At 56.9% G+C, this 25269-nt stretch overlaps 4 protein-coding genes across 8 annotated transcripts; all 4 read left to right on the top strand.

The window, feature by feature from the left end:
* Positions 1 to 880: 880 nt before the first annotated feature.
* Positions 881 to 2761, top strand: HOXA9 (homeobox A9; the record flags this gene model as incomplete). Of its 5 annotated transcripts, none has more annotated exons than XM_084229387.1 (3): positions 881 to 956; positions 1368 to 1457; positions 2523 to 2761. In XM_084229387.1, 3 exons carry the CDS (start codon positions 881 to 883, stop codon positions 2759 to 2761), a joined length of 405 nt encoding a protein of 134 aa, XP_084085513.1. The 5 variants fall into 5 exon arrangements, with proteins under 5 accessions (XP_084085513.1, XP_084085511.1, XP_084085512.1 ...); XM_084229385.1 differs by having other exon boundaries at positions 881 to 1190; XM_084229386.1 differs by having other exon boundaries at positions 881 to 1194; positions 1375 to 1457.
* A 6951-nt stretch (positions 2762 to 9712) lies between these two features.
* Positions 9713 to 11383, top strand: HOXA7 (homeobox A7; the record flags this gene model as incomplete). Its single annotated transcript, XM_084229789.1, has 2 exons — positions 9713 to 10091; positions 11055 to 11383. The coding sequence occupies 2 exons, from the start codon at positions 9713 to 9715 to the stop codon at positions 11381 to 11383; spliced, it is 708 nt and encodes a 235-aa protein (XP_084085915.1).
* Positions 11384 to 18518: 7135 nt separating this feature from the next.
* HOXA6 (homeobox A6) lies at positions 18519 to 20595 on the top strand (the record flags this gene model as incomplete). Its single annotated transcript, XM_084230168.1, has 2 exons — positions 18519 to 18960; positions 20336 to 20595. The coding sequence occupies 2 exons, from the start codon at positions 18519 to 18521 to the stop codon at positions 20593 to 20595; spliced, it is 702 nt and encodes a 233-aa protein (XP_084086294.1).
* A 2047-nt stretch (positions 20596 to 22642) lies between these two features.
* On the top strand, positions 22643 to 24446 carry HOXA5 (homeobox A5; the record flags this gene model as incomplete). Its single annotated transcript, XM_084229572.1, has 2 exons — positions 22643 to 23204; positions 24196 to 24446. 2 exons carry the CDS (start codon positions 22643 to 22645, stop codon positions 24444 to 24446), a joined length of 813 nt encoding a protein of 270 aa, XP_084085698.1.
* Positions 24447 to 25269: the final 823 nt, after the last annotated feature.

The raw sequence follows: 25269 nt of genomic DNA, 5'->3' as shown, positions 1-25269 counted from the left end.
CCGGCAGATTTCAGGGGCCCACAAGAGTTGGTGCCCCCTCTGCGGCCTGTCCCTGTCCAGCGCGCTCAGGCGGGGCGGCGGCGACTCCGCTCGGGACTGATACTGCGTTGAATTTGACTTTTTGCGTCGGGCCCGGCGTAAACTCGCATCTCCGGGGACCGCAGGGATTATTTACAGGGGGCCCGCCAACCAAACACAACAGTCTAATTTAACCTTTCCAAGTCCCCATAAATTTTTACAAGTGAGAGCCACGGCGAGGCAAACGAATCTGCTAGTTGTTCCCAACTTCCCACCAGCCTGTGTGGCTTCTGAAACAATAACTCCTTATGAAATATCATAAATATAGATTTAAATACAGTAGAGCGAGAATGCGATTTGGCTGCTTTTTTATGACTTCAATTATTGTCTAATTTTATGTGAGGGGCTCCGCTGGCCGCGCTCGCACGCGGGGCCCGCGCCGGGCTGATGGCGTGATTAATTGTGATATAAAATAGTCCGCTTAAGAAGGGGGTGTCTGGTGGTGGCGCTGGGAGGGGAGGGCGCACGGAGGCAAGGCCAGATTTGATCTTTTAATCTTCGTTGGCCACAATTAAAACAAACCCGATCGTGGAGCGTCGCGATCCCTTTGCATAAAAACATATGGCTTTTGCTATAAAAATTATGACTGCAAAACACCGGGCCATTAATAGCGTGCGGAGTGATTTACGCGTTATTGTTCTGCTGGGCGGGCACGTGACGCGCGCGGCCAATGGGGGCGCGGGCGCCGGCAACTTATTAGGTGACTGTACTTCCCCCCCTGGTGCCACCAAGTTGTTACATGAAATCTGCAGTTTCATAATTTCCTCGGGTCGGGCCGGCCGGCCGGGCGCGGGGCACAGCGATGGCCACCACCGGGGCCCTGGGCAACTACTACGTGGACTCGTTCTTGCTGGGCGCCGACGCCGCGGACGAGCTGGGCGCGGGCCGCTATGCGCCGGGGGCCCTGGGCCAGCCCCCCCGGCAGGCCGCGGCGCTGGCCGAGCACCCCGACTTCAGCCCGTGCAGCTTCCAGTCCAAGGCGGCGGTGTTCGGCGCCTCGTGGAACCCGGTGCACGCGGCGGGCGCCAACGCGGTGCCCGCGGCCGTGTATCACCACCATCACCACCCCTACGTGCACCCCCAGGCGCCCGTGGCGGCGGCCGCGCCGGACGGCAGGTACATGCGCTCCTGGCTGGAGCCCACGCCCGGCGCGCTCTCCTTCGCGGGCTTGCCCTCCAGCCGGCCTTATGGCATTAAACCTGAACCGCTGTCGGCCAGAAGGGGTGACTGTCCCACGCTTGACACTCACACTTTGTCCCTGACTGACTATGCTTGTGGTTCTCCTCCAGTTGATAGAGAAAAACAGCCCAGCGAAGGCGGCTTCTCCGAAAACAATGCTGAGAATGAGAGCGGCGGAGACAAGCCCCCCATCGATCCCAGTAAGTGTCTCCTCCCTCCAGACCGGCCACCGCCTCCACGCCGGCCACCGGGATCTGCCGGCCCAGCACGTTTCTCTCCAGCCTGCCTTCGCCCGCGCCGGGAGCCTCCTGAGCAGGGTCCAGGAGCCAGAAGTTGCTGTTTGTTTGGGACACCTCGGAGAGGGCCCCAAGTCCAGAGAGCAGTGACAAGCCGGCCCGCCGGGTTCCAGGGGGAGGGGAAGCGGCTGTTGCCGAGAGTGGGAGAGAGAGAGAGGGAGAGGGAGAGAGGGGAGGGGCGGGGCGGGCTCTGCGGGCCGAGCCAAGACCAGCCGCCCCTCTCCTTGGCTGCCCGGGACCGGGACAGAGATACTTTGGGCCGTTCTTCGAAAGCAGCGTGGCTGAGAGAGTCTTTTGTGCGGCTCGATTGTCCATGAGCGGCGGCAGCAGCGACAGCCGGGCAGCTTGACCCGGGAGGCTGCGGGACCGGCCGATGCCCTCCACTTCTTCCCTTCAGCCAGTGGTGGCGTAAATCCTGCCCAAGATGAGGCTGCAGGCAGCCGGACCGTGGGAGCCCCCGTGCCAGATTATTTCAATAAACTGGAGAAGCCATCGACGCCTTTGGGGTCCTGGGGCACCTTGCGGGCCTGCGAGGCTATCAGCCTCCCAGGGAGGTCACATGAGGAGTGGGGAGAATAGACGAGAGGTGGGGAAGGGAAGAAACAGTCAGTGAGCGGGAGAAAAGAAATACCAGTCTTGCCACAGGAGCACAGGGCAGCATGGTTTCCCCCAGTAGCAACAAGCTCTGCTTCCCACGTCCACTCTGGACACAAAATGCGGAGCTGGGAGGAAAGAAAGGAGGGGAGAGGAGGAAGGGGGGGGTGAGTTGAGGTTTTACTGCGCGCAATTGTAAGTGACCGTCCCTGCGTCTGTCTGCCAGGGTTCCATTGTGTCCAGAGCTGGGCTGCCTTACCCGAGCGATTCAGCCGCATCCTGCACTTTGGCCGAAGACCCTAGGAGGTTCCCCGGCTCCCAGAGCCGGGTGCCGGCTGCTGCTTCTAAATTCCTGTCTCTATTCCCCCAACATAGGCAACCCGGCTGCCAACTGGCTCCACGCACGCTCTACACGGAAGAAGCGCTGCCCCTATACGAAACACCAAACGCTGGAACTAGAGAAAGAGTTTCTGTTCAACATGTACCTCACCCGGGACCGCAGGTACGAGGTGGCCCGACTGCTCAACCTCACCGAGAGGCAGGTCAAGATCTGGTTCCAGAACCGCAGGATGAAAATGAAGAAAATCAACAAGGACCGAGCAAAAGACGAGTGATGCTTCAGGAGTTCGTTTAGAAAAGGGAGAAGGAGCTAGAGAAAGAGCAAGGACTGCCCATTTCCTTCTCCCATCCCCACCCCACCCTAGCCTCCACCACCCAGCACAAAGCGGCTCTAACCTCCAGGCCTCATCTCCCCCTGGCAAACCCTGCTCAGGCTGCCTCTTTGGCCTGCCGCTTTGATGGAGGAGGTATTGTAAGCTTTCCATTTTCTTAAAATGAATAAAGGGGGCATTAGCGCTGATGGTTGTGTGTGCTAGCTTGTATATATATTAAAAAAAAAATCTACCTGTCCTGACTTAAAACAAACAAAAAAAAAACTACCTTTTTATAATGCACAACTGTTGATGGTGGGCTGTATAGTTTTTAGTCTGTGTAGTTAATTTAATTTGCTCTTTGTGCAGCAGAGCGATCTGCCCAGATACTTGAACACTGTGTTTTATTGTGGTAATTATGTTTTGTGACTCAAACTTCTGTGCTGGGTGACGCACCCGTTGTGATTGTGAAAGCTAGGATTCAATTTGAACTCAGGTTGTTTATGAGGGAGAAAAACAGTCGCATAGAGTATAGCTCTGTAGTGGAATATGTCTTCTGTATAACTAGGCTGTTAACCTTTGGTTGTAAACTAGCTGTAAGGATTTCCCAGTGAAATTTAAAAAAAAAAAATTGAAAAGAAAGGGTTCTCCGGGATGCATAGGATCATGGTTTTTCTCCACGTTTGAAATGTGGGCATTTTAGTCTTTCCATGCTTTATAGGTCTATCTTGTTCGTTGTATATATAATTCACATGTTAAAGAAAAAGTAATCAAACGAGCTTGAATACTGGTTTTGCACCAGAAAAACAGTGAGGAAATTCGGAGCTATACACATGTGCAGAAGGTTACTACCTATGGTTTACGTTTAATTTTAATCGGGGAAAATGAATGCTTATTGTAACGGAGTTAATTTTATTGATAATAAATTATACACTATGAAACTGCCATTGGGCTACTGTAGATTTGTATCCTTGATGAATCTGGGGTTTCCATCGGGCTGAACATACACTGTATATTTTGCAATAGTTACCTCAAGGCCTACTGACCAAATTGTGTTGAGATATTTAACTTTTTGCCAAATAAAATATATTGATTCTTTTCTATCTTTTGCGGGTCAGCTTTTTGCACCTTCTTCTCTGGGGTGGGGGAACCTGGGTAGTCTCTGGGTGGGGGCCCCAGTGAAGTGGAGGAGGACAGAGCCTCAATTTTGCCATTGGCGGGCTTTTAGGAGCCAGGACCTGTGGCAACCAGTTCCAGGCTGGCCTCAGCACATCCAAGCAGGCCAGCTGCCTGCGAGGACAAGGGGCGGTGAGGCCTGACTCCCTGCTTTGTGTCCATTTGTAGGACCGCTGCCTCCTCCGGGCTGGCGGGGAGGCCCTGGGGAGTTGGGCTGGAGTCGCGGGTAGCACAGGCCAGTAGCAATGAGAGGTCATTCTTTCATTCGGTGCCCCGCAATTTTCCAAATCCAGATTCATGGGGACTCCAGGCACCTTCCCTGGCGGCGGGTGGGAGGTAGAGGGAGGGCGAGGGACCCAGAGAGTTGGGGGCTTGCCTCCTGAGGAGTTCCCCGGGAAGGGAAATGGGAAACGGGAGGCGGACAACCACAACGGACAACCACAACGTGGCCTCAGGCAGACACTTGGGGACTCTCAGGGGACGAAGGCTGCGCCCCACACCCCCTGTGTCCCCTCAGGTAGGCCCAGGGGAATCTGAGTCTGGCGCAGCGCAAGCCTCGCCAGCACAGGTCCTCGCAGAGGCAGGGCCAGGCAACCGAGGAGCCCCAAGCGCCATAAAAGAATATGAGGGCTGTTACCGTTTATGGGGTGTAAAGGACTGCGGGGGGAACACCACAACTTCGGAGGCCCAAGCGCCTTCTAGATGGGGCTGGAGTTCAGCCTCATCTCCTCAGCCTTTTCTTTTCTCGCCCTCCCCACCCCAAACCCACCCCCTGGTCTTCTGCAAAGCTATCTGCGTTCCCGACGAGACGCCTAAAACGGGAACCAGGGCGCCAGGGGAATGGGGCGACCCCCGAGACCCCCACCCCCACCCCGTCGCCAAGTTGGGACGCCCTCTGTTGTTGCAGACAGAAGGAACTTCAAAGAATGGGCAGTAAGAGTGTGCCATAAAGGCCGGGTCTGCGAACTGTCTGGAATTCGGTCCTTAATGAGTTTACAACTGTCCAGCCCCAATTAAGATTTTCCACCAAAGCCCTTTCATTTGTTTGCCCTGTCTGCTGCCGATAAAGCGGCTGCGGAAACAGCTCTTTTATGGGCACTGCCCTCTGGCAGCGTAGATTCCGGGCTTCGCGCAGACCCCCACCGCCCCGCCGGACCGCCCGGGCCCTGGCGGGGCTCTGCCGCGGGGAGCCTGCGGGAGGCTCGCGAAGTTCAGGCCGGCCCGGGCGCTGCAGTGCCGCGGCGTGGCCAGCAGATGGCAGTGTGGCTCCACGGAAGAGGCGCCCGCGCCGCCATCTCCCGCCGCCGGCGCCCGGGGAAGCTCCTAAGATGTCGACCTGACACGAGCGGTTCTGGAACGGGAGCCCGAGGTTTGCGTGCCCAGCGGTCTTTTGCTTTCGGTGCTGCTCACGCTGGGTGGGAAATCTCGCTGGGAAGCTGGCAAGAGCCGGGGGCCCGCCCGCCCTGCCCGCTGCCGGCCGCCTCTCGTCCGTGCCCCGGGCACAGCGCGAGCCGGTGCCGCCCGGCGGCCGCAGGGCTGCAGCCCCGGGCGCAGGAGAGGCTGCGGGGCACCTCCCCAGCGCGGGGCAGGCCTGGGGCGGCCAGACGCGCCGAGAACCCGACTGACCAGAAGACAGACACAGATATTAAGGCCTGTAGCCCCCGGACCTGGTGGCCACGGGTCCTGCGGCGGCCCTGGAGGCCCCCGGGGGAGAGCCAGGCGGGCCAGCACCCGCAGGCGAGCGGGGACCCCGGGATGCTGCCGTCTCGAATACGTGACAGTACGATTCGACGACCGAAAACGGCATGGAAAGGCTTCTCGGTAACTGTCTCGTGTGGGTCTGGCGGCCGAGTTGCCTGGATGGGGAATTCCTGGGGACCAGGCTGGAACTGACTTGGTTATTCTAAAATAAATATTCTATTTAAAGTAATTATAATGACATCTTAGCTCCGGATAGGAGGTCACGTCGTGAAAACCGCCCTCGCTTTCTCTGGCCGCCGGATTTCGTGGGCGGTGGGAGGACTGCAGCCGCTCTGGGGGCTGCTGCTCAGGAGCATGGAGGGGACCCCAAACCTGGCCCAGCCTATTCCTAACCCTGGATGGCGAACACGCCCCCAAAACTTCCAGGCGCGCCCCTAGTCCCACTGTGAGGAAGATCAACCCCGACGCAGAATGGTTTCCGAGGGGGGAACGAAAAAAGCAAGCGCGCAGCCCTTTGAAGCACCCCGGGAGCGCTGTGAACACGCCACGCGGCGCAGTTATTTGAGTCGTAACAGTCTCCACCAAGCCCACAAAATGTTTACAACCTGCATCTTCACTCTGCACATGCTGTAAAACTGGGAGCTGGATTTTGGCTGACATCTCTCCCGGGCGTTCCTCTCTCCGCCTGCTCCTCATTCCCTTTTTCGCAGTTGATACACACACGCACACACACACACACACACACACAGAGGCATTACAGACACACGCCTCCATTATATTTCCTTATATAATACACACTATTTCACGGCATCTGATTGTAAGAAGGGTTTTATAGCTTCCCCCAGAGCCGCCTCTGGCTGTGTATCCAAACCGCAGACAGAAAGCTCGATTTGTGTAACTACGAATAAATGGCGAAGGAGCAGACCGGTGGTGAGCGCTGCTTCCCACCGACCACGGAGGCCCCAGGTAGGTGCAGGCCCACCAGGACCTCCGAGGGCTCAGGGACCACCAGGAGGGGCCTCTGTTGCCCTTGGCCGACTGGCAGTTGGAAGGCGGCTGGCCCCCAAGCAGCCTGGGAAACGGCTTCTGTATGAGCAGCGCGGACAAGTCCTGCGCCCGCCGGCCTCCTTTGCACTCGTCGGGGAGGACTCTGTCCCCGCTCCTCCACCCAGGACTGCTCGTAGGACAGAGACCCAAAAGCAAGCCCAGCACCAGTGCGGGTGGAAACGTTGAGAAAATGGCCAAACCGGAGACTGCCCCGCAGTCTCCAATCGGCGCCCTAGAACTGGGTTGACTTCTTAGTGGGGCGTACGTAAGCCTTGAGGACTGTTTGGGGACAAGGAGCAAGGGGAGCGCTTTGCTGGGTAGGGAGGCACCCTGCGCCAGGAGAGCGCAGAGGTGTCTCTCCAAGAGCTCGGGGATTAGAATCTCGCCTCCACACGCCTGCGCCAGGCCGAGCGGCAACGAGTTTTTTGGTGAAGATTATCATCTATAACCCAGTGCATTTGTGTTTTTTTCAGCCAAGTAAGTAAAAAATCAGTGGTCCAAGACAATGCCGTAAAAGAGGCCTTACTGAAATCCTGGCATTGCCTGGCCTTTTCGTTTTCAAATCCTGCCACAGAGGCAGGAGGGAAGAGATCAATAAGCCCAGAATCGAAAGGCGGGTTTGGGCACCCGCGGGACTCAGCCCGGTGGGCCGCCTTGGGCCCAGAAAGGTCGCGGCCTCACCGGCCGTATCTGAATCTCCTTGGCCCAGGCCGAGGGGGCAGCGCGTTTTGCCAGCACCGTTTGGACCCATGCCGGGCAACCCTCGGCCAGGATCAGCCTGTGGCGCGGGCTCGGGCTGCTCTCGGCCAGAGCTGCGCTCCTTTTCATTCGGCCGTCTGGTCGCTCGCTCAGGGCAGGGTCTACTTTCATCGTCATCGCTGTCCGCTGCTCCAGCCGCCCAAGTCTAGACAGACGGCGGCAGCAGCCACGTCTTTCTCCTTGCATCTTGCTCTGTGTCACCCGAGGAACAATTTATTGGTCTAAAGCTGTGTAATTCTGCCTCTTTGATCTCCTAGCTTTTTCCTTGTTTGCTTCTTCTTTCTCTAACATTCTTAGGTTCTCATTTTCTGCCAGAAGCCTGGTTCTGGGAATATTTGGTTTTTCCCTTGCCTTCCCGTCTCACCCCCTCCATTCTGCCAGCACAGACACACTGTCAGCCTGATGCCCCATAAAGGACATTCCGGGGTATTGATCCCCTGTGGCCTCCGGACCCCCAGGATGTACCACCAGGCGCCCACCTGCCCCTGACAGCACCCCCCATTCCCCACCTTTGCCTGTGGGCTGTCCACCAGGCGGGAGATGGGGCTCCGTTGCATCCGGGTCTGAACACTGCCGGTGCCTTTTGTGCTCTGGGGACCCCCTGAGAGGGTGCCTTGAACGGGCAGCCTGGACCCTCTGAAAATGATGGGAAGTGCTTTGTACACAAGGAACCAAACTCTATAATTTGGAGGAGAATTTCCGGGGCAATTCCATTGTGAGGTCGGGTTTATGGTGTGCAATCGAGCTGAGCAGTAAAAGGCATACTGACCTGGTGGCTGGGCCGAGAGCTCGGCCGGGCAGTTTATGAGGCGTTTAGGGGAAGGGTTCGCCCCATCACCTTCCACTGAGCAGTGTGCGGCAGGGGCTCCCACTGGGCCAACCCTGCTCAAGGGTTGGGGGATTGGAAAGGTGAGCTTCGCGAGTTGGGGGCCTTCATGAGAGGAAAGAAGACTGGGTGAGCGCCAGGCTTCAAGAGCAGGAAAGCATCTGTGAGCTCGGAAAGGTGAAGCTGCCAGGATTGGGTGCCCTTTTGCAAGGGGCTCCCCTATTCGTTTTTGGGGAATCTCCAAAAGAAATGGAGACCTATGGTAAGCTTCAGGATCTAGGTGCCTGTGCACCCCCCACACATACACACACTTGCTCTTCCCCAAACTGGTTCTAAAGCGTGTTTTGCTCCTGGGCACTTAGGCCCCTGATGAGCTGGCAGAAGCCCAGGGGTGGCCCCGTGAAAACTACCAGAAATCTCACCAGCTGGCAGTACCTGGAAAGCTGTAGGACTTGAGGTTCTTACAAACTGGGGGAGATAGAGTTGGTTCCCTTTGCACCAGGGGAAATCAAAGGTTGCAGGGAGGACAAAAGAGTATGCTGTAGCCCTTTCTCCGGCTACCAGAGCCCGGTGAGGTGCCCAGGAGCCAACACACAGGACCTTCAGGGGCCAGCGGTGTCAGGGAGCCGGAGGGGAAGCCACGTTAATAAATCTGTTGGCAAATGAGGCTCATTAATAGATAAATATTTCACTGCTTCCTTTAGGGTGGATAAACAGTGCGCCGCAGATTAAGGAAAGGAAGCTGGGAGACTTTGACTTTATTCGAACCACATGGTTCCAGTTTGCGGTGGCGTTTCTCCCTGCAGCTGGGAGCAACCCTACGCCTGCCCCCATCTGGATCGGAGTCTAACTGGGCCTCGGGCCCCCTGGACCTGGGAGGGAAGACACGGACCTTGACCACAGGAACACCCTGGGGCGGGGGAGGATGCGGGGTGTAGCGATCCTCCTTCAGTTGGGTCACTGGACAGGGGAGGGTTAAGGAGGTCCCTCGGGCTTGGTCCAGGGTTCAGTAACAGGCCAAAGGGGGCTGCGCCGGCCCGGGCCCCGCGTCGCGTCTGCAGGCCAGAGCCCGGGTGCGCCGCGGGCTGCATGTTCCCGCGGAGCCTTGGGGTCCTTGTCCCGCAGGGCGCGCCAGGCCGCCCCGGTGCTGGCAGATTCGTTGGTCACATATTTGAGCCTCTTCCCCTTCCATTCTAGGCAGCTGCGGGCCCCGCGGAGCGAGACCACCTGTGAGGGCTGCTGAGATTGGCGGAGGCGGTCATGTGGGCGGTCACGTGCTGCGGCGAGCTCCGTCCAAAAGAAAATGGGGTTTGGTGTAAATCTGGGGGTGTAATGTTATCATATATCACGCTACCTCGTAAAACCGACACTGAAAGCTGCCGGACAACAAATCACAGGTCAAAATTATGAGTTCTTCGTATTATGTGAACGCGCTTTTTAGCAAATATACGGCGGGGGCTTCTCTGTTCCAAAATGCCGAGCCGACTTCTTGCTCCTTTGCGCCCAACTCGCAGAGAAGCGGCTACGGGGCGGGCGCCGGCGCCTTCGCTTCGACCGTGCCGGGCTTGTACAATGTCAACAGCCCCCTTTATCAGAGCCCCTTCGCGTCCGGCTACGGCCTGGGCGCCGACGCCTACAGCAACCTGCCCTGCGCTTCCTACGACCAAAACATCCCCGGGCTCTGCAGTGACCTCGCCAAAGGCGCCTGCGACAAGGCGGACGAGGGCGCGCTGCACGGCCCGGCCGAGGCCAATTTCCGCATCTATCCCTGGATGCGGTCTTCAGGTAGGCGCCGCCGCTAGGCGGGCGGGGCGGCGGGCGGGCCGGGGCCAGGGCGCGCGGGCCCGGGGAGCCCCGAGCGCGGAGCCAGGCGACCGCGAGCCAGCGGCCCCGTGACTCCTGGCGGCGCAGCCTTTCTGGTTTTAATTAGAGCCGAGGCGCCATAGCGTGGAGAGCCCTTAGCATTGTATGTAAATGAGACTCATAAAACTTTTTATGGCCCAATTAATGGGTTCCATCCTCGTAAATTTATTTAACTCCGTTTGCCTTGGAATTTTAACATTAAGTTTGTTCGCTATTCTCTTCTCGCTCGCTCGCCGCCCCTCTCCTTCTCCTGCTCCTTCGCTCTCAGCCTGGCTTTTCTTTCTCCAAAGCTGGGAGAGTCAAACCCTTCTGGGCCCCTCACACGCCCCCCGTGCAGGAACCTTTTAAAAGGGGGGGGGTGGGGGCCGCGAGCAGCGAGAGAGGCCCGAGCGCCTCAGGAAGGGCCGGGAGTGGGGGAGTGGGCTGCTGGGAGAGGAAGGCACCCCTGGAGTGGGGATCACTGTGGGCTCCTCCACTTGCCTGGCGAGGCGGGGGAGCAGCCGGCTAGCCAAGCGCAGCGTTTCCCACTTGCCCACACTCTATATTTACAAGTTCCCTTTGTCAGGAGGACCAGGACATTGTGGGAGCCTAGCCGGCTGGAAAGGGCGGTTGTAAAGTTGGGATTCTGAGCCTTCCCTCCTCACAGAGCTGCCTGTGTGTCTGGCATGGTCGTTGGGGACTTCCTCGACCGCCCCCACTGCTCCCCCAGCTCAGTTCTGGGGGCTCAGGGCGCATGGGGCGGGGGGGATGCAAGCCCCGGGCAGGGTGGGGAGGAAGGTGCGGCCCTGAGACGGCGGCCTGGCTAATGCACTGTCCTGTCTGTGCCCCTGTCCGCTTGTCTATTCCCGTGTCCTTGTGTCGGTGTGTCCGCTTGTCCGCCCCCAGGGCCCGACAGGAAGCGGGGCCGCCAGACCTACACGCGCTACCAGACGCTGGAGCTGGAGAAGGAGTTCCACTTCAACCGCTACCTGACGCGGCGCCGCCGCATCGAGATCGCCCACGCGCTCTGCCTCACCGAGCGCCAGATCAAGATCTGGTTCCAGAACCGCCGCATGAAGTGGAAGAAAGAACATAAGGACGAGGGTCCGGCCGCCGCCGCGGCCCCCGAGGGCTCAGTGCCCGCCGCGGCCGCCACCCCCGCGGCGGCCCCCGCGGACAAGGCTGACGACGAAGACGAGGAGGAAGACGAAGAGGACGAGGAAGAGGAGGAATAAGGGCCCCGGCCGGGCCTGGCTGCACTAGACAGTCGGGAAAGCGTCTGTAGAGACTCACTGATTTTTATTTGCAAAAATGGAAAACAATAAAATGTAAAAAAATAAAACCCAGTCCCCAACCCGCACCCCATCTGCCCCCCCGTTATCCACTCCAGCTCCCAACTTTTCTGGACTGAGCAGCCGCCTAGACTGGGTCCCCTTGGGGAGCCCTCTGTTTCCAAGGACCCCTAAAAGACACCCCCAAGCCCCAGGCCGGCCTGCTCTGCCTGGCACGGCAAAAATACTACCTAGCACAGGCCTCGGCAAGAGGCACCCCCAAACTACCTATGGGCCCAGCCCCAGCGGGCCTCCACTCCCAGGAAGCCCAGATGTGTCCCAGCACTGGCAGATACCCAGCACCTCCCTGTACCCACAAGGACCTGACTCTCAGTACTACCTACTCCTCCCAAACTACCTATTTTGCGCTCACTGGCTCGCCTGCTACCTAGTGCCCACCCCTCCCCAGTCAGGCCCCTGGAAAGACTTCCTGCCAGCCTTTGGAGTCTCTGAGAAGGCACTGGGGTCCAGGGGCCAGGGCATTGGCTTCTATTTAAATTGAAAAATAATATATTTATTCCAAAGCATTCTAAGTGCTGCAACCTAGAATCCTTCCTTCTCTGGCCTGGGCACCCCAAGTTCAGGCCCATCACACCCCATTTCTGGAGGGGAGCATTCTGAAGCTAGCTGCAGATCTCTGGGTTAGTTTCTCTTAGGACTGCAGAAATGCTCCCAGCCTCTCTGCCCCCTCGCCTGCCCGGTGTCCTACTGTCCAGCCATGTTGAATATGTACACCCTGAATTTTCCTACAATAGCAGATATTGTATATTTGAACAAGATTTTTTTTTTTGTCATTTATATAGTCTTGGAATTCATTTGTAAGGCATTGTCTTGACTTGGGAAGGATGTATTGATGGGGTTACTTTGTGGCATGGTGTGTTGTCTTGAGCTAATTCTGTAGTGGGTAGGGAGGACATTGGCCCTCCCCAATGCCCTTCATCTCCTGTGTTGTCCTCTGTGCCCCTGATCCCCTCCACTCTAGCCTGGGTTTCCCAGATATGGAAGATAATGCTTCCCATCTTGCCCAGCTAACCATGTTTTATGTAACAGAAAAATAAAGATGCTTGGTGATAAAAGAAATGTGGACTGCTTTATGGGGGGGGGGCTGAGGAAGAGAGGGTAAACATGGCTGGATAATGAGCCCTCACTATTCCTTGTGTTTGAAGGGGCTTGGGGGGGGGCAGCAAGATTTGAGGGACAAATAGGGTCCAGGTGTTGGGTGTCCATTTATTGGTGTATAACACATTCAATTCCTTTTTTGTGTTAATTTTTTACATGTGGGTTTGTATAAATACATGTACCTATTTTTTTGTGTTTTTATGAGTTCATAATTGTGTGTATTTTTGTGTCCATAATTGAGCGAATGCTTTTTCCGTTTGTCCGTAATGTAATTGTATATGTGCATTTCTGTGCGTGCAGAATTTTGTCTGCTTTTTGCGTGTGTGCACAAACATCATCTAGTGAACCTCCCGGAAAATCTCCATAAATTCCATGAACAAATCCCAAATCTGTCCTTTCCTCAAAAGGCTGTGGACTGGGTTTGGGAAGGGGTATTACCCCGCGAGGGATCCCAAATTCTCCAAGCGCCTTGAACCCAACCCCAGGCTAGGAGGTGGGATTCAGGGCTGCAGACACAGCCCCACCCCCACCCCAGGACTCAGCTCTGCTATTGGGGGGTTACTAGAAGGGGAAGGGGCTGCAGATCCCCCGCTGGGAAGCCTTGGGGGGGCATTTGGGTGGGGGGAAACAAGAGGGGCTGGGGAAGTGCTGGGGGCGCTAGGGACGGCACAGAACAACTTGGGCATCTGCGGGGGCGCAGACCGTGACTCCAGTCTCCTGCCTGGGCCGGGCCGCTTCTGATTGCTCTTTAAATAAAACCCGGCCCAACTGGGTCTGAAAAACCTGCAGCCCCAAGTCGGGGCGGCCTCGGTGGTAAGATGGCGCCGGTGTAAGAGCTGCCTCCTCTTAGTGATGGGGAAAGGGTCATAAATCCGTTGTTGTTTATGAAAATTTACAACTTTGCAATACAACTTTATGAGTTGTTCGGCCCTTCCATTGGCCGCTGTCGGTCATGTGGATGGGAACCGTGAACATGAACTTTTTTATAATTTCCCTTGCGAGAATAGAGCCGCATTCTTTTGCTCCGCTCCGTCCTGCTTGCTTCGGAGCTCAGCCTTCCAGCCGGCTCGGCTGCGCTTTGTCCGGCGATGGCGAGCGAGGCGAGGGCCCGGCCCGGCCCGGCTCGGCCGCTCCTGCTGGAGGTGGGGCGCGCCCAGTTCCCGGCGCCGCTGCGGCCGCTTTGCAACTCGCAACCTGGCTAATTTCCTGCGTCCTCTGGCACCAGGAAGGAGGTCGATTCGTCTCTCCGGGCTGCTCAAGCGACAGCTGTCAGAGGGGCAGGAGCTTCTGGGAGCCGCCATCTGAAGGTAAGACATGTGGGGAGACACACGCAAAGGTGGTGAGATGGCAGGCGGCGCCGGTGGTGGGAGAGGGCACCCAGGGCGGCTTTGGAGAGGGGCGAGGGGCAAACTGGCCCTCACCCGCATTCCCTGGTTCCCACTCGCCCCCGCAACACACACCACCGCCCCCAACTCCCCCCTCCCCCTCCTCGCCTCCCCTTCTCCCGTCCCTGGCTAACCAAGGCTGTAAGTGCCCACCTCCCTTCGGTGGCACAGCACCCTGACAAGGGGCAGGAGCACTGAAGTCTTCTCGCTCCCATCCCCAGCGACCTCCGGGAACCCAAAAGGTAGTGGCCCTGCACACTGCGTTCCCCACTAGCATTTCAGTTTGGATTTCTTTTCTTTCCTTTTTTTTTAAAATTCATGACCCAATTGATTCGATTGAATTCTTCAACAATAGGAAGCAATTCCTGACCTGGGAAGGTGTGGAGAGGTGAGGCAAAGTGAGTTAATGGACAGGCGTTTTGTTGACAGCAACACACCTTCCAGTCGGTAGGAATTGATTTCGGGACGAATAGGTGGAATGAAGGAAAACCCCAAAACTTACTAATTCAGCCAGTCTCCTGATGCTTGCCTGCTTCCCTTCCCGCGGTTTTCCGAGGAGAGAGGTTTCTGAAGCGACGGGAGAGGGAATGCAGGGGTGCAATTCTGTTTTGGAAGAGAGGTTGGGGTTAATTGACTGGGTGTTGCTTGGCGGAAAGTTTCGGTGCAGACAACGTTGTGGTGTTGCTGCGAGTGGCGGGGCCCCGCAGCTGAGGTTGGCGGAAGGACGCAAAACAAGTCTGGGCGGTAGGGGGACCCACCCGCACCTACCCTGGCCAGCGGGCTGGCGACCGTGCGCCCCGCCTCGCGTGAGCCCAAAGGACTGTGGAGGCGTCCGGAAGGAGGCGCGGAGGGTGCCGCGAGCATTGGTTTTAAGTGACAGGGTGGCACCGACTGTGGCTTGGCCTCGGTGAGCCTCGGCCAGATTTGCCCCGGGAGCTTTCTGGGCTCGCAACCAGAAAGGATCCTGAGGTTCTGGGCTCGAGTTCTTTTGATTTGCTTTTTGGTTTTTGGTGATTGTTGTTTTCCCATCTTAAAATTATATCTTGGTACACAATAGGTAAAAAGAAGGGACTGTGCGCGACTGCGATGCCCACCAGCGCCGTGGGTGCGCTCCAGACGGTTAAAGCTGCGCATTTGCATGGCAGGGCCGCGGGCTGCCTGACTGCGGCTGCCGCGGGCAGATTATTTATTGCGACCGCGCTGGGCGCTCGCTGCTGCCACGCTGTGGCCGTCGCCGGGACCAGCGCCAGTCACAGCCCCGCGTCGTGCTGCCTGGCGCGATAGCTGCGCGGGCCCCTCAGAGATTCCCCAGCAGGCGGAGGAGCGGGGGGCGAGGGAGGACCCGAGGGGCGGCCTCCCACGGCCTGACGGGCCGGGATCCACTCTCACCTTGGCCAGCTCTGACAGGAGCTGGACGCCCGACTACATTCGAGCCCTCCTCCCGCCCCCCCACAACCCCAGCACCATGGAGACTGGTTGGTTCCACAGGCCGCCTGGCACGTCATGGCTGCTTCTGTCCAAACTGCGCGCCCCAAGGCGCCCAGGGGGGCGCACGCTGGTTCGGCAACGCGACCGCTTTGGGATTTTGAAATCGGAGAGACCACTTGTAGTCCTGAGGCCTGCAGGCCTGCCTAGCCCTGAGGAGGATTGGTTAAAGCAAGGAAGGCGGGCTTTGGCTCCAGGCAAGGGCCTGTGACAGGCAGAGGCCGCACCTGTGTATCATGGGCTCTGGCCTGGCCTAGAGATCCCAGCGGAGGAGGTGGCCTTCAAGGTGCCCCACAGACACTAGCAGGCCACCCTCCAGACTGGCAGAAGTCGAGGAGCTCAGTGGGCAGCCCAGGGAATGAGCAGACTGTGGGGTCCTGCTCACCATCCTGACCCCTTGAAGAGTAACTGAAAGGTAAGTGAAATTTTTGTGTGGTTTTGACTGAGAAGAGAGGGAGCTCTGGTGACCATTCTCACCATCCCAAGACAGGCTCCCTCCAGTGAGTGCAGTGGGCTCTATTCTTGCCTGAGTCAGTCTCTCTCTCTCTCTCTCTCTCTCTCTCTCTCTCTCTCTCTCATTCATATATATATATATATGTATACACACACATATACACACACACATACACACGTGAAATAAATTGAGCAGCTGCCAACATGATATGTACCAGCCTTGGCTAACACATAGAGATTTCAATTTAATATATTTTTCCCTCTTAGTGCCTATAGAAGCTATAAATATAATGCCTTTTTGGCTCTTAGGTGAGAAATCAAATTTTCTCGTTGGCTGGGACAATTATTAGATCGAGAATCCAGGTCAAACCATAACAAATAATAATAGGAGTAGTAAACTGCCACCAGCTCCAACACTGTGTGGAACCTGGAGGGATGAAACAGAAATTATAAATGTAAACATTTATCAACATCTCCAAATGGTGGTTTTCATCTTACGTAATCAGGACTTGCTTGAAATCACTGTCATCTGATGGGCTTGTTAAGAAACAATAACTCAAACCAAATTTTCTTCTATCGTAACTTTTAGGAAACATTTCTTTAAAAAAATGTTTTTATTTGTGAGTTTTCATTTTTACCTATCAGTCCCCTTTCCCGAAGAAATGCTAGAGAAATGTTAAATTCTACCTTCTCCTGCCAGGCCCTCCTTTATCTATGCAAAGGAGAAACTTTCCGGCTTGGGTTGATTTGGGCATAGGCAGCGGCTTCTGGGCAATCCCTGTCTAGTGGGGGGCAGCCGCGGTCAAGGGGTGCCTCCTTGGCTCTGGAGAGGTCCGCGTTAGGCCAGCCCTTTTCCAAATTTTTCCCTTTGGGGAAATGAAGGCAGGGAGGAAATGGGAATGTAAGGAGATTAAGGATGTCGCTGCCTGGTTTCTAAGGAGGCATTGCCACCCCCAAATCCTAAACCCCGTCAGCCTGCATTTGTCTGTTTCACAGATATTATAAATACCCTCCAGAAATTCAACCAAATTGTCTAAGTAGTTTTTCTTCACCCTTCTCTTCTCAGGACTGAGAATTTTAAAGCTAATTCATGGGGTTTTACAAGCCCAACAAAGACAGCCATAAAAATGCTATTGGAAAGAAATCACACTACAAACTGAGATTGGTCCATGTGCTGTTAAAGTCAACTATCTGGAAGGTACACCCCTCTAGCGAGAGCAGCCCAGGACAGGCTTTTCATGTCCTGTCTGGGGAAGGTCAGGCCTGGGACTACAGTAAAGGCAATTCAGATGATTTCTGGAAAGGGTGAGGCAACTGTTACCGATTCTGGAGCGACTGCAGGCGGCAGACTCCCGAGCAGTCCCAGGAAGGGCAGGAAAGAGGGCACACAGCAGGATGGTGCTGGCAAGGGGCACCCCAGAAAACGACTACATCAATTATTCCCAGGCCTTGGACCCCCGAGGTGCCCGCTGTGCGGGCTGGGCCAGGAGCCCTGGGTCATCCAAGGCTCTGAAATGAGGGCAGATTGCACATCTGGATCTGTCTCAGCTCTGAGTTGGTCCCGGGGGCAGAGGGGGAGTACTGAGGTGCTGGGTGAAGAGTGTGGGTACCACGGCTGGTTTCCCAGCTCAGTCTCACAGGCACGCCACTGTAGGTCCCTTTCTTGTGGAAACCAGTGGTTTCTGGCCTCGGTTCCTGGGTTCAAAGGAGGGACGCAGGGAGGGGGGGCGCACAGCGGGTGGAGGTGCCTGGTGAGGCCAGGCAGCCCAAGGTCTTTGAGGGGGGAGCCCAAGAGGGCTCAGAGGAGACCGTTCTCGGTGGGAAGGGGAGGGGGAGGCGAGGAAGAGACTGCGTTTGGCCGCACCCCGGTCAGCTCGAGGTGAGCCTTCCGCTGTCGGCGGCGTGGGCCAGGCCCCTGGCGAGAGTGGGGACGGAGAGCAGGCGGGGATCCTCCGAACCTTGGGCGCGGAAGTGAGGCGCAGGGCGCGAAAGGCCTGGTCTCTCGGACCCCCTTCTCCGGCTCGGAACCCGCACCCACGGGTAGGGGGGCGCAGGGGGAGGGGCAAACTCAGGGCCCAGCTGGGAGGGCCGGCGGGCAGGGAGCAAAGCCATCCTTGTCACCGCCCCTCCAGCAGCGGGGCTGTCAGGTTTCCTGTTTGGAGAGGAAAACCCAGCAAAATCCAACACGGCAAAAAGGGGAGGAGGAAGGAGCGGGCCTGGCGAGGCCCGAGCGGCGGCCCGGGCTCCGATGCCCCTCGCCTGACCTGATCCGCGCGCCCGGGTCCGGGCCGTGCCCGCCGCTGGCGTCGGGAGCAGAGCCGGGCCGGCTGACTGTGCGCGCCCATTAATCTGCCGGGCGGGCGGCGGGCGGGCGGGCTGGGGGCTGTTTGTAACTTTGCTGCCTCGGTCGCCGCGGTCCCCGGGGAGCGGGCTCCGGCGCTCGCTCCCATTGGCCGCCGCCGCGTCAGCTGGTGCGATTTGCTGCTGTCGCTTTTGGCGTTCGGCCATCCAGAAACAAACCAGTTCGATGACTACTAATAGTTATAGCCAGATGTACTAATACACAACAAATCACAGTCCTGCAGAGGGGCGCGCAAATGAGTTCCTATTTTGTGAATCCCACTTTCCCCGGGAGCCTGCCCAGCGGCCAGGACTCCTTCTTGGGACAGCTGCCCCTCTACCCGGCCGGCTATGACGCGCTGAGGCCCTTCCCGGCCTCGTACGGGGCGTCGAGCCTCCCGGACAAGACGTACACCTCACCTTGTTTCTACCAACAGTCCAACTCGGTTCTGGCCTGCAACCGGGCGTCCTACGAGTACGGGGCCTCGTGTTTCTATTCTGATAAGGACCTCAGTGGCGCCTCGCCCTCGGGCAGTGGCAAGCAGAGGGGCCCCGGGGACTACCTGCACTTTTCTCCCGAGCAGCAGTACAAACCCGACAGCAGCAGCGTGCCGGGCAAAGCCCTCCATGACGAAGGCACCGACCGGAAGTACACGAGTCCTGTTTACCCCTGGATGCAGCGGATGAACTCCTGCGCGGGTAAGGCATTTCCCTGCAGCCCCCCCAGGAGAGTGAAGGGAGAGGGGAAGGAGGCAGGGCAAGAAGGAAGGAAGCAGAAGGAGAGAGAGCAGGTAGAGGCAGAGAGAGGAAGAAAGGAGGACAGAATGAACAAAGTTTCTTGGGCTTGAAGAAAAGAGATGAAAAAGGAAAGGCCAGCCCATTCCCAGTGGAGCAATCAGGCTGTGGCAGAGAAAGTAAGTCAGTAGTGTCCACGTAAGGTGACACCTTAGGGGAGGGTGGGGGGCTCCCTGCCACATTAGGGAGCTCCTTGACAGAGACAACCAGGAGAGAGAGTGAGGCTGGATGGGAGGGAGGGAGGGCTTGCTCACCCAGCGCCCTGCTCAGATCCCCAAGCCTGAGTGGACTTCTGCACCCATCACTGATAACTCCCCATTCGCCCCCAGCCCTCTCTCCTTCCTGCCCTTTAGAAATCCACAAAGATAGAGACCTGCATCTGGCCTCTTCCAGTGTCTCCCCAAAGCTTTGGAGGGCCACATTCCCAGCCTCAGGATTTTTCTATCCCTCCTCCCAACCCTCCTCCCCCTTCCACTCAACTGCTCACTCACAGCTAACTTCTGCCTCTCTCTGAGGCCCTGCCTGAGTCTCACACACCCAACTGGAAGAGAGCCCCCCACCCATGGGCCCCTCTGGCACCAGAACAGATAGTCCAACACAGTCCTACATTCCCAGAAACACCAGATGGCCCCAAACTTCAACTCTGTCCCTGGTTTCCAAAAACTCCACAGGGACTCCTTGGAGTAGGACAGTGCCTAATGCGGATTTTTAAACTTAGAGCGTCTTTGCTTTAAAATCCACTTTTTCCCTCCAAGGGAGCTCTGTTTTTCTCAGAAGAGCCATCCATATAATTTGGGGGAATTTGCAAAGATTTGCGAGGGCTGATCACTTAAATTGTCCCCAAAGCGTGATGAGTCCTGGAATGGCTGGTCACAGTAGCATCTTCAGGGAGATCCGTGTGTGAATTCAGAGTGTCTGACCTACACACCGGGTTCCACACCTACCCACTCCCAGAAACACGCCCCACAATCACACAAAAATACGGGGAGGGTAACCTGCATTAAGAATGCTCATTCCCTTATTTTGCTGGTAATGATTTTCTTACGGAGCAGGTTTTTCAAAAACAAAAACTGCCCCCTCCCAGGTCGTTTGAGGTGGAAAATGTCTCGCTTGGTATGAAATAATCTCCCATCCAGCCGACTTCTGCCCCAGACATAGGTGGGAGAGGCTGGAGAGAAGGTGGGTGGGTTCCAGCCCCGAGGCCCGGGGTGCTGGGCGCGGGGCTGGCTGGCTCGTCCGGAACTCTGGCTTACCGGCGCCCGGCCACTTCTGCCCGCAGGTGCTGTGTACGGGAGTCACGGGCGCCGGGGCCGCCAGACCTACACGCGCTACCAGACGCTGGAGCTGGAGAAGGAGTTCCACTTCAACCGCTACCTGACGCGGCGCCGCCGCATCGAGATCGCCAACGCGCTCTGCCTCACCGAGCGCCAGATCAAGATCTGGTTCCAGAACCGCCGCATGAAGTGGAAAAAGGAAAATAAACTCATCAATTCCACACAGCCCAGCGGGGAAGACGCTGAGGCCAAGGCGGGCGAGTAGACGCCTGGGCAGGAACCAGGCCAGCGCGGCAACAACCTCCCTCGGCTTTGCCCCTTTGCCTTCGCCTGCTCCCCAACTTTTCTCTCCGCCTGCTCCCAGCCAGGGGCTTACGCAGCTTCAGGGGAACCCAGAGCTTTGCAAACGCCTAAGCATTTTATTCCTTACAAAACAAACAAACAAACAAACAAACAAACAAAGCCACACAGCCAATCCCGGCAGTGGAGCGGGGCGCTTTGCACACACAGTCCGGGTCTCCAAGGCTGCCCAAGCCGGCTCCGGATCCCGGGGAGCGCCCCGAGTTCGTCCCCGGCTCTTGTGCTAGCGCCTCTGCACGCCCCTGAGCTCGGGACGCGGGGTTGCTGGCGAGGAAAGAACCCCGGACCGAGCCCCGTTTGGTGTCTGGGCGTTTCCGCCTCGACCCCTGGCCACTAAACCCCTCGGAGGGCACCACCGAATCGACTCAGACCATTGCAAAGGGGAGGCCTAAGGGCTGGGGCTCCAGCCCTGCGGTGGCCTCTCAGGCCGCCCCCATACAGGAAGAAGCTCGAAGAACAAAGGGGCTCCCCGAGAGAGAGCCTAGTCTTTCGGCCCCGCGCACAACCGTCCGTGGAAGAGGAGAAGCCTCAGTCGAGCTGAGCCAACGTGGGTGTGGGTGGAACTTTACAGCCCCAGGAACGACTGGGCTCCTGAAGGCTCCGGACCCCGGAGTACAGCTCCCGCCTCTGAAATTAACGGCTCTGCCACCACAGCAGCTCTCAGGACCTAAGGAGGAGGCCCAGGGTCACGGGAGCGGCAAGGGTCCGGGCTTACAAGCGTGCCAGGGGCGAGTGCTACGCCAGTCCCCCCCAGGGGCGGCCCCCTTGTCTTTCAGCTGTATTTGCGCTTTACTTTGGTCGTTCAGAACCCAGGAAAATAACTACGGATGTCGTAGGCACTGCCAAGAAATGTTTCCACTTGCGTCCTCATTCTACTCCAGGAGGTTTCAGCAAGACCCCAATAACTCGGCCCACGGATCCCCAGACCTCCAGCAGCTTCTGTGGTTGCGGGGAGCCTGAACCCCCTCACTGGGCTCGCCAAGAACTCTGAGAACTGGGGGCCGACTGACTCGAGGAAAGGAATCCAGAGGTGAAGATTCTCCAAGCTGGATGCTTAAAAGTAAATCAAATAGCAAACTAATGACACGAAAACCTTATTTACACGAAGGAAAAATCGACTCTGGCTATCAAAGTGTATGGAATTTGACCTCGCCTAGGAGAAACACTACACAAAAGCTATCTTTAATAGACGCCTGTCATTTAAGAGCGGCAGGGACACTGTCCCTCATGCGCTCGCAAAAACAGAGCCGTAATTGTGGCTGCTGCTGCGGGCAGGATTTATTTCTCCAATTGGCTAAATGGCCTCCCCCCTTCCCCGAAGGTGATATCTGTATTTTCAAATATCAGAGCTGGCGTCAGGATGGGCAGAACCGACCCCAATCGCAACACAAAAATAAGAGGGGCTGCACAGCGGGGAAATAAAGTTGTTGTAAATAAAATCCAAGTCACCATCTCCCCCCCGGTCTTCTGCATCCTCGCCCGGCGCGCGATCGGCAGCTGACGGCCTCACAATTGGTACATCCTAATGGAACTGCGAGGGAAATGCAATAATTTTGCCATAATGGGCTGTAACCTCAATTCGACCCCGGCCCTTGCAGCCCAGGGTCGGAAGCGGAGCGATGCGCTCTGCCTCCAGCGGGTGGCGCTCGAGTCCGACTGAACGGCGGCGGCGGACGGCGGGCACGCGCCCGAGGCGCGCGCTCCACCCCTCTCGCCTCCACCCAGCTCCCCCATTAGTGCACGAGTTTACCTCTAGAGGTCATCAGGCAGGATTTACGACTGGACAACAAAAGCACGTGATTCGAAGTCGTACCCCATATTTGGGTGCCTACGTAGGAGGGAACCAAGTACATGTCCCAGTCATTTCCATAATTCATCATAAATTGTGCAAGGGTGCTATAGACGCACAAACGACCGCGAGCCACAAATCAAGCACACATATCAAAAAACAAATGAGCTCTTATTTTGTAAACTCATTTTGCGGTCGCTATCCAAATGGCCCGGACTACCAGTTGCATAATTATGGAGATCATAGTTCCGTGAGCGAGCAATTCAGGGACTCGGCGAGCATGCACTCCGGCAGGTACGGCTACGGCTACAATGGCATGGATCTCAGCGTCGGCCGCTCGGGTTCCGGCCACTTTGGCTCCGGGGAGCGCGCCCGCAGCTACGCGGCCGGCGCCAGCGCGGCGCCCGCCGAGCCCAGGTACAGCCAGCCGGCCACGTCCACGCACTCGCCTCCGCCCGACCCGCTGCCCTGCTCCGCTGTGGCCCCCTCGCCCGGCAGCGACAGCCACCACGGCGGGAAAAACTCCCTGGGCAACTCCAGCGGCGCCTCGGCCAACGCCAGCAGCACCCACATCAGCAGCAGAGAGGGGGTTGGCACGGCGTCCGGAGCCGAGGAAGACGCCCCCGCCAGCAGCGAGCAGGCGAGCGCGCAGAGCGAGCCGAGCCCGGCGCCGCCCGCCCAGCCCCAGATCTACCCCTGGATGCGCAAGCTGCACATAAGTCATGGTAAAGCCAGCCTTTTTCTCACTCCACGCGGCCAGGGGGACGCGGCTTTCGGTCCCTTCTCTCTTTCACCGCCTGCTCTCCCCGTCTCTCTCCCGGTCTTGCCTCTCCCGGCCCCGTGGAGCCTCTCCCCGCCGCTCGCTCGCCTTCCCCCGCCTGCCTCCTGCCTCCTCCTCTTCTCTGCAGCACCCCGTGCTCGCACATGGAGGGAGGGGGACAGCCGCTGGCCAGGCAAGTTTAGGCGTGGAAAGAGGGGGGAAAGGAAAAAAAAAAACCCACATCGAACCCCAGCGCCTGGGAGCGCGCTCCCGGGTCAGGCCCGCAGAGCAGGGCGCAGAGAGGTAGAGGATGGCAGTGGAGGCCGTGAATCGGGCTTGTCAGGGCGGATAATTTATGAGGAGGGCTGCGCTGGGGAAACAGCGTTACTAATTAGAGTCCCCCCGAAAAGGGGCTTGGGGGGAATGATCCAGGCGAGAGCTGGCCGGGTTCTGAAGTTGGGGGCAGGAGGGAGAGCAGGGGAGGGAAGGGAAGCAAGAGAAAGCAGGAGCCCCCGAGCCTGCAGCCTGGAACTGGAGGCGGCTCGAGGGACTGGAACTTTAGGGGAGGCTGACCTGGAGGCCACTTGGGCGCTCAGGAAAGGGCCTTACTTAGGGAGGTTTCCGAGCGCGGTGGGCAGCCTGGGAGAGCTGCTGCGTCCCTGGCACGGGGCGCTAGGGGCAGGAGCAGAGGGCAGGAGAGGGGAGAGGGAAAACCGAGCGATCCTCCGGACGGGCTCCAGCCTCAGCTGGGCCGATTGTTTCCAGAGTCCAAATCGTATTGTTTTCTCTCTAGAAAGGAAGAGGGAAGGAAATTCGGGAGGGGTGGCGGGCGAGGAGGGAGGACTTGTTGAGTTTCTCTCCCCTATTCCCTGCTCCGGACTCTGGCTCATCCAGCTGGCGAACTTTGGTAGCCAGGGGCTGAGGAGTTGGTGGCTAAACCGCTTTTTCTGTTGCAGACAACATAGGCGGCCCGGAAGGCAAAAGGGCCCGGACGGCCTACACACGCTACCAGACCTTGGAACTGGAGAAGGAGTTCCACTTCAACCGCTACCTGACCCGCCGAAGACGGATTGAAATAGCACATGCTCTTTGCCTCTCCGAGAGACAAATTAAAATCTGGTTCCAAAACCGGAGAATGAAGTGGAAAAAAGATAATAAGCTGAAAAGCATGAGCATGGCGGCGGCGGGAGGGGCCTTCCGCCCCTGAGTATTTGAGCGTTTAAAGTACTGAGCAGTATTAGCGGATCCCGCGTAGTGTCAGTACTAAGGTGACTTTCTGAAACTCCCCTGTGTTCCTTCTGTGAAGAAGCTCTGTTCTCGTTGCCCTAATTCATCTTTTAATCATGAGCCTGTTTATTGCCATTATAGCGCCTGTATAAGTAGATCTGCTTTCTGTTCATCTCTTTGTCCTGAATGGCTTTGTCTTGAAAAAAAAAATAGATGTTTTAACTTATTTATATGAAGCAAGCTGTGTTACTTGAAGTAACTATAACAAAAAAGAAAAGAGAAAAAAACACACAAAAAAGTCCCCCTTCGACCTCGTTTAGTGCCAATGTTGTGTGTTGCACTCCAGTTGTTTAACTGTGCATGTGAGTGGAAGTGTTCCTGTCTCAATAGCTCCAAGCTGTTAAAGATATTTTTATTCACACTACCTATATTCCTTGTGTAACTAATGCTGTTGTAGAGGTGACTTGATGAGACACAACTTAACTTGTTTGACGTGTAGTGACTAGTGACTCTGTGACGAAAACTGTGACTCTGAGCGGTGTGTCCCTGCGTGCCTTTGTAGGACCCTTTGCACGAACTCTGGAAGTGGCTCTTATAAGCGCAGCTTCAGTGATGTATGTTTTTGTGAACAAAGTTACAAATATTGTCCAAGTCTGGCTGTTTAAGCAAACTGTGATCAGCTTTTTTTTTTTTTTTTGTATTTGTTTTTAAGGAAAAAAATACTGACTGGAAACAAAAAAATAAACTTTCTATTGTAAGTTCTCTTGGTCTGGTTTGTGCCAAAGAGCGAGCGCCCCTTCCTG

The sequence above is a fragment of the Talpa europaea genome, assembly GCF_964194135.1.
Source record: "Talpa europaea genome assembly, chromosome: 3".
Lineage (NCBI taxonomy): Eukaryota > Metazoa > Chordata > Mammalia > Eulipotyphla > Talpidae > Talpa > Talpa europaea.
This window is presented reverse-complemented; position numbering and strand designations above follow the sequence as displayed.